At 46.0% G+C, this 8,531-nt stretch overlaps 1 protein-coding gene across 1 annotated transcript in view; it reads right to left on the bottom strand.

Annotated features, from left to right (window-relative positions):
• PLD2 (phospholipase D2) overlaps positions 1-8,278 on the bottom strand; it is a gene marked incomplete at its 5' end in the record, with an annotated part of 9,749 nt that extends 1,471 nt beyond the window's left edge. The window contains 6 exons of the mRNA XM_010194127.1: positions 38-191; positions 1,943-2,077; positions 3,051-3,100; positions 4,104-4,217; positions 7,395-7,483; positions 8,168-8,278. Coding sequence (XP_010192429.1) covers positions 38-191; positions 1,943-2,077; positions 3,051-3,100; positions 4,104-4,217; positions 7,395-7,483; positions 8,168-8,278 — 653 coding nt within the window. The remainder of the gene's footprint in view (positions 1-37; positions 192-1,942; positions 2,078-3,050; positions 3,101-4,103; positions 4,218-7,394; positions 7,484-8,167) is intronic.
• Positions 8,279-8,531: the final 253 nt, after the last annotated feature.

Below are 8,531 nucleotides of genomic sequence, written 5' to 3'. Positions count from 1 at the left end.
ATTCCTGCCCGTGCTGGGCCAGCCCTGCACATCCCACCTGAAGCACCGCAGCCGGAGGGACAGGGCAAACTTCCCAGCGCTGTATTCTGCCCCATCCATCATGGAGGGGACGGTCTCGGTGTCCTGCACGATGATGGCAATCTCGCTGTCCCGCTTCCCCAGCATGCTGCGGTCGTTGATGTTGGCAGAGCCTGGTGAGGGGGAAAACGAAGGAGGGAATAAAACCAAACTAATTTTTCAAAAGCTCCAGGCTTGGAAGATGGTTAAATCATAGCCAAGCCCAGGCCAACATTTTCAACAGTTCACTCCCTCTGTAATTTCCCAGATACTTTTGCTGAAGGATGCCACAGTTTTCAAAGATCTTCACCGCACTTGGTTTGGGTACCAAGTTACCTGACACAGGATGGGCTCCATGGGTAAATCCACTCCTATCTAAAGCGATGTAAAGAAGGGAAGTTTTTTGTTTCCATTTGAAAGGTAGGGTTTTTATGGGAGGGGGATCTAGGAAGAAGAAGGTCATCTCCTTGCCATGGGTAACCAACAGCCAGAGCCTCCTGTCCTGCCAGGACCACGCTTTTGTGTTGGCAGATGCAAGAGCTCAGGCACCATCCCTCCTAACTCAGCAAGGCAGCAGCAGACCCTAGGGCTCTGGGGGACCCTCCCGCCATGGGAGATGTTTCTTCACTACTCCATGCCCTCTGCATGGGCTCCAGGGAAACAGCAAGATGCAGCCAGTGATAAGAGTTATCATGTCATTAACCCACAGAAGTGACCAAACAACAGCAACAACAACAAAAAATCTCCAGACATAGCCCCCAGCTCCGTAAGAGACCCCCAGGCACCAGTCAGCCATTTGGCCTTCCCAGTGTCTGAATTGATCAAGGGGAGCTAACATCTCCAGAGGAAAAATGAGCCAAGTTCCTCTCCATCCTTTCACATCCGTCCTCCTGCATGGTGGCCTCATTAGCATTTGATTTCCATGTACTGTCCCTGTAGAAAAGGGATGGCACTGGCTCCCCATCACCTCACCAGCCAGCATGGAAACACAATGCAGTATAAAAATCAGACCTCAGGCTTATAGGTACAGAAAACAGAAATTAAGAGCTGTCTCAGGCTTCCAAATCATCAGTTGCAACAGCACTGCTCCTGCTGTGATAGTAAAACCATCCCTGGGCTGCTGTGTACTGGAGATAGGATCTGTCCCCTGAGAGGGTAACAGAGGAGCAAACCTGACCGCAGGTCATCCAGGATCAACTGCTGCTCTGAAGGAGGGGCGTATTTTGAGTCTTGCAAAATCTTGTATCAAGTTATTCTTTGGCAAAGTTTTCATTGCTGATATAACAGATTGAAAAGGGTTTTTTTAAGAAAAAAGCTAAAATTCTGTTTTTCTGCTGCAATGTAGAACTCTGAGCTTAATGCCTTGTCTTTGCTTCGTGGTCTCATAAGAAATACGGTAAAAGAAATGGATGAAATTATACCTATTACAAGTTATAACATATTTCCCCATTCTTAGGAAATTTAGCTGATAAATGACACATGTTGTCCAAACTTTCCAAATTTTACAGCACATTCTGTTCTTTAAGGAACAGATGACAAGTCTCACAAGTCTTCCTGCTAGAGCAGAGTTTGATACAAGACAGATGGACAAAATTCCCTGCACTGGGATTCTCTTCACTGTCACACAGAGATTTAAAACTATTTTAGAAAAACAAATTAATTGACAGCCCTCCAAATCCTTTCCTCCCTCCTACCTACCCTCCTGATGAATTTATGAGTTTGTTTTGGTTTTTTTTTTAAACACCAAAATATTTCATGAGACAGAAATCACAACATAAAAAGCACAAGAGCACTGCAGCCTGCACTGAGTACAGGGCAGAGAAGTGAAGAGACTGATCCAGGTGTAATGGAGTGCTCCAAAACCCTCCTGCACCCCCCTGCTCACCAATTATAACTGTGTTGTCATCAGCAATAAGCAGTTTGCTGTGAACATAGATGAGCTCCGTCACCAGTTTTCCTTCCAACTCTGCATATGTTCGAAGTCCACAGAAGGAGATGTAGTTTATCCACTTATCTCCCACTGAAAATTAAAAGACAACAAATACGATGGGATGAGAGAGGTGGAAGAGAGAAGACAGATGAAAAGACCCTCTTTATATAAAGACCCATGTGAGTAATAGCTCACTTCTGACTTAAAAAAAACCAACAAACAAACAAGTTTCTATAAAAATGGACTTTAAAGCTGCCTGTGGGCTCTGATCCGCTGCCTGCTTGGATACTTCCACTTTCATGAAAAATGACCCAAATCTCCCTTGTGCAGCACACAAGCACTCACAATTGATATGAACATCTTAAAATAACTGGACTACACGACTGTTTTTCTGCAGATCCTGCAGAAAGGAGGCTGGAAGCAGGTGTTTTGTCCATGCACGGTACAGAAAACGTGTCCTAACGTACTTGTCCACAGTTCAGATTTACACAAAGACCTAGAATGAACGAGGCATTACGGACGCCCTAGCATTTACGATATGTGGGTTTTGCGGTGCTCTGATTCCCAGAAGAGCAAATTCAAGCAGGCATCCTCATGGCAAGGAAATAACTCACAAATAGCATCCTGCTTCCGCAGGTTTTCCCTGTGTTTGAAACAAACCCAGAATGGGATTCATGGGGGTGGGGGACAGGCAGAGAGCTCATTACTCCCAGAAGCATGACCCCGCTCAGGATGTTTTCCAAATAACACGATCCTGAGCAGCTGCAACCACACCGTGCTCCTCCCTGGGGTCCTCTCATCCTCTGGATCCGGGCTGCATCCAAGCGCAAAGTCTGACACCCGGCCAAGGCTCGCGTGACCCCACAGACCTCGCTCTCCAGCCCCATGAGCCCGCAGCACATGTTGCTGCTGATGCCCGAATCCAGTCCACGCCTGAACCCCTCAGCTACAGCAAGCTCATATTGATAAGAAGCTGAATAATGTGATTTCTGTGTTATAGGTGTATCCATGGAACAGCAGCATCCCAAGACTAAACAACGGAGAAGAGGAATAATGCTCTTACCCTCTGTCTTCAGCTGGCCCAGGATGGAGTTTTCTCCTCGACACATGGTCCTGGAAAGAAGGTAGGCAGCCGTCAGCACCACCACCACTCAAGGCAGCAGCATATGCTGAAGCAGAAGCGGGTGAGGTAAACTGCAAACACAGATGCCTTTTAAGTACCCCATGCAAGCAGAAGAAACACAGTCCTTCCAGAGCACACATTTTCCCCAAACGACTGTCAATATATCAAGGACTACTCATTTCCCAAAGGAGCTCATACCAATTTGTGTAGGAGCTGGGCAGCATTTTTGCCTCCTAGAGCACACCACAGTGATGATAAATGTGTTACAAACAGGGCTGCTACCGTCTGTGCCACACGTCTGGATGTGAAATCACATTAAGAAAAAAAAGTCAACCTGTGCAGAATGACAGGTCAGGGAGTTAGCACAATTACAGCTGGGCTGGAAAAGCCACAGCCAGTATCTCATTCAAAAAAAACAAAAGCCAAACAAAAAATAACCCACATCAACATGGGTGATTTCTAAAGACCTATGGTTGCCTTTGCAGAAGAAAGCTCAGGCAGAAGGGCCTGGTTTGGGAAATTCCTTCTGCTTGCACCTCCAGCCCCACTCTTCCTCTGGAGGTGCAGTAGGACACCTGCAGACCAGGGAGACTTCACTCTGGAGGTAGCAGCAGTCTCTGCAGATTGACTGTGCCCTGGCCATACCACAGTACAGCAGCTTTCCAGCAAAACCACCTCATCTTGGGCCATTTTGCTTTCCTTTATGTCCCACTGTCAGCACAGGGCCACCTGGCACCGCTGTGTCCCAGCCCTTCCCATGAGATCCACTGGGTTGTGAGTGCCCCGCGAGTGTCTCCTAATGCAAATCCCAAGGCTAGCAAATAAACAAGCTGAAGTGCTAAGTGAAAGCCACACGAACAGTTTTCCTCTCTCTTTCCAAACCCGTGTGCTTATGTGAACAACGTGGAGTGTGATGCCCCAAAGCTGGCAGCTGGAGCCTCGGGTACTGTTCACAGCAGGTGGAGGGGAGTAGGGAGGTCTCTGCTCTGGTACCTGTAGTTGAAGTGCATTATGGCCTGCAGCGCGTTCCCCCCGCCAGTCGAAATGTCACCTTCAAACCCAGGCAGCAGTGGGATCACCACGTACACTCGGAAACGCTTGTTTTCCCTGAAATGATAGTTTGGGGGAATATTAGCCTGCAAATGTTACAGTTTTGTAGAAAATGAGTTCCCTGGCTTTCCCTTCCTCTGTGCTGCCTGACTTGGTTTCCATCCAAGGCTACTACACAGATCTTAAGGGAGCAAAAGTGTGAAGCATATTTCCAGTTTCAGGTCTTCATCACCTGTCATCAGTACTTCAGCCAGTGCTCAGACCTTCAGGGCGAGAAGGAATAATTTACTCTCTGCAGACAACAGAAGTTAAAAGGAAAATAAACACATTTTCACTGACGTGCAAGGACAGGTTAATTGCTTTGCTGATTGTGTCTGTCACTGTAAAAGTTCATCTGAGCACCCCGACAGCCCAGTCACATGGATACTGGTGCAGACTGGTGTGTACTACTGCCCTGTAGAGCACTGCGAAGATTAGAGAGCTATCACAGGCAGAACACTGAAATCTAACCTGACATTCCCACTACATCCTGAATTTTAGAAATCAGAAACATCACAAAAGGTGGGAAAAGCTCCGGGCACAAGTAAAACATCGATGGTTCAAATATTGCACTGACGCAGCACAACCCACAAAAACTCCACTCCAGAGTTCCCCCAAACTAAAGCAAACCCTAACCGTGATCCGATTCAGAACAAAAGCTCCCATCATGGCACTGCCAGGGGATTTTCCTAAAGCCCACCTTTGGGTTTTCTTTGCTGACAAATGCCAGGCACATCTGGTCTGCCAGCGCTTTCCAGGCACCCCTGGGTGCTGGCAGTCCCCTGCCCTGTGCCAAGGATGCTCCATTGAAGGGAGCTGCCACTAGATGGCAAACACACTTTAATCAGGACAAACCATTCCAGGAGCAGCCTGAAAATAAACGAGCCTGCGGTTTTTGTTAAAAGTATTCCTTCCTTGAACAAGTCGTGCCTGTGGGTTTAAGGGCACAGGAACTGTGAAGAGCTGGGGTCTCGTCTGATCTGGGAGGGAGACACCGAGGACCTGTCTTTCTTTAATTTCAACCAGTGCTTCCTTATAGCTGTGCTATGCACCGTACGCTAGCTTTAGTCCAACAGCAGACCTCAGAAACAGTCAATGAGGTCTTACCCATATACAAGAGACTCCAAAACAAAGCCTGTTCATATCATGAGAAAGATCTACCAACAAAAGCATTCCTCAAAAAGCAGCTTGTTTGTCTAAGCCCAGTGTTTATTAAATTAGTTAAAGAGCCACCCATGAAAAAAAGAGGAAAACCAAGAAAAGAATGTTATTAATTACATCAGTAGAAAATATTTAGTCTAGAAGAGTGAGAAGTATACAAGCTTAACTAAAGAACTTAATGTACAATTAAACATCTGTGTGTCACCTACGCTGTTTTCCAGGGGCAGGTTGGTACATGAGTATTTGATACAAACCATTTAGGTCTGAATTTACTTTTAATCTTAGGCAATGCCAAGCACTCTGGAGTGTCCAGAATTTGAATCTTACATTCAGTTAGTGACACTAAGCTGGCACAACACTGGCATAAAATTAAAGTAATACAGAAGTGAGCATCACATCTGAAAACGGGTCACTGAAGAATTTGTGCAACTCATTTTTGTGCTAGATTTTTTGATGTCTGGACAGAACGACACCCTTTATATGAATTTTATATAACAGGATAATCTTAACAGATTACCTGGAGAATCTGCTGCTACCTCAGTAGTGTTGCTAGCAGTAGGGAAACTGATGCAAAGGGCCCGCGGCACTCAGTTCCCAAAGGCAATGCAGGGCAGGGGGACACTGCACAGACACTGTGTACTGCGAGCCAGCTCTGAGGCTGCAATGCAAACACCAGCAATGCCATTTCCAGCTGCTTGCCTGCACCTCAGCCCTGGCACAGGCTGTGCTGTTCAGGCAGGCCTGTCCCTGGTGCGTGGTTGAATTGCAGGACTCGTGCTGTATTACGCTGCTTTTTCTGTGATTCTTACCTCGCACAGCACTGGCACCGCTCCTCAGTTACTCTGGGTGAGGAAATCCGCCCCAGCCTTTCATCCTTAGCTAATTTCAAATATTTGGGCTATGCACTGCAGCTTATCGATTACAAGCAGCTCCACCCTGTCTCTCTGTCCTGTAGTTAATGGCATGGCAGATAAGACCCATGCTTTCCCAGTTTGAATAGGCCTCTTCTTCCCACACTGCCTCTGAACAAAGCCTGTCTCAGGGCAGCTCCTGTGGCCCTGCAGACACTGCCCCTACCCATGTCTGCCTGTCTGTCTGTCCTGGCTTGGTTGCCTTTACACAAGTGGGTATTTCCAAGCTGAAATGTCGAAGAGAGTGAAATTTCTGCAACTCCGGAGAGAGCACATCTGGGAAAGCAGCCCCAACATAGGTCTGGACAACTACAATGTGGAAGAAATAATCATTGCAAGAAATGTCTCTGTGCATGATGAAAAAGTAAAGATGTTATCTCTGACATGTAGAGATTAAAAGAGTAACTTCGGAAAGTTTTCTATCAGCCCAGCAAGAGCAGACTACAGTATTAGACCATGACATACAGGTATCTTAAAGATCGACTTCAGGAGAGCAACCTCAAGCAAGGCTGTGCAGGATCAAAGTGAAGATAAGCCACTGCCTGTGGTATTAATGTCAGCATGGGGTCAGGCATGCTGAAGGAAAGGAGTGTCTAAAGCATGGCTGGGGTTGATCCATCCCGGAACAAATGATGGTCTCCTCCAATGGCTGGAGGTTGTAAATACCCCCTTAGCACTTGCCAGAAAAAGTTGTTCAAGCAATAGTTGAACCCTGCAGTTTAATCTTCAAATGTGTTTGCTTCTCTTATTTGAAGTCAATCCTCTCTATAGATAATTTAAATAAACCAGAAGTCCCAGTTCAACCTCAGGTGTTAACTCACCTCACCACGCAGTGCAAGACTGGTTGGCTATGGAGCAAAGGTGTCACTGAACCAGAGCATAACGGAATTGCTTTTAAACAAATTCCATGGTTAAAAATACATCTGCATCCAGGTTAAGTACAGAAAATCACTTTCTGACTGCACTAAAGAGTCTCACTGCTGCAGACACAAGCAGATGTTTGACCACATCAATTCCATGTTGCAAAAGCTATTGTATAGTTGTGTTAATTAAGATACTATTTTACATCACATGATATAAATACCACTGGAAGACTTTCAATCTCATGTTAAGAACTGGTTACCTGTGAGCTTTAAGAATCCTCTGAGCAATCGCATCGCCGATCTTGTTCCAGACAACTTTGTCATCAGCACAGCTAATAAAAAACTGGTTCTGCAGGAAAAGCAAGCAAAGCTGCTGTCAGACACTGCCAGTGATGAACAAAAAAAAATTAAATTTGCATGCTTTATTTCAGACCAAGAGCAACTAAAGATAGCTGGGTTTATGTGCCATTTGAGTGGATACTTTTTTAAAAATTACTATTACATTATGTGTCTGTGCTTGCTTATGGGATTAATTAGTTCTTATTAATCACACACCTTAGAAAGTTAAAAAACAGAAAAAGAGGAGAATAAACGTCTCCATTCAGCCAGTGCTGATTCGCTCCGACACAGGAGATGCCTGCAGCTCCAGGCTGTATGGATGCCAGACCAGCCCCGTGCACAGGAGGTTTGGGCATGCACTTGGGACACTGCAAAGCCATGGAGGCAACAGGAAGACTCTTGCACAGGACATGAAAGTTGCTGGCAATTTTGCAAAGAGGCTCAGAAAGAAAAGGTCTACTTTTTTCCACCTTGTGGTCAGAAGGCTATCAGGGTACATACCCTTCAGCCTGGTCCAGCGACTGCTGAAGTCAATGGGAACAGCTCCAAAAATTCAGAGTGGATGCTGTATTAATAACCATATGTGTCTACATTCACAAAATATTTAGACCAAACCTCAAGAAGTACCCTCCTAAAGGCTGCGAGCCCAGCCCTGCGCATCAGGACCCCACTGCTTTCCCTCCTTGCCACTCACTTCAATGTAAATGTAGTGCTTGCTGTTCTCTATCACGCTGACGTAGGCGTTGTGGATGGACTCCTCGTGGTATTTAATGCCAGCCGACCAGTCAGCAGCAGAACGGATCACCTGCAAAGCAAAGGATGGACACCTTCAGCTCTGCCCCATCCAGGGCACCACAGGATCGCACCCGAATCATTGAAGAGGCAATGCTCTTCCATGGCACTGTTCACCTGTCAGGATTTCACTAAATAAGGTGTTATATGCAACATTTACCATTTATACTGTATTTGTAATAAGCAGAAAGGATGCTCAAATATAGTATTAATGCTTAATAGTGTTTTGATTAAAAACATAAGTGCTCTGTCTCACAGCTGCATTA

The sequence above is a fragment of the Mesitornis unicolor genome, unplaced genomic scaffold, assembly GCF_000695765.1.
Source record: "Mesitornis unicolor isolate BGI_N332 unplaced genomic scaffold, ASM69576v1 scaffold45391, whole genome shotgun sequence".
Lineage (NCBI taxonomy): Eukaryota > Metazoa > Chordata > Aves > Mesitornithiformes > Mesitornithidae > Mesitornis > Mesitornis unicolor.
The sequence above is the reverse complement of the archived record's forward strand: the minus strand, read 5'-3'. Positions and strand labels throughout refer to the sequence as shown.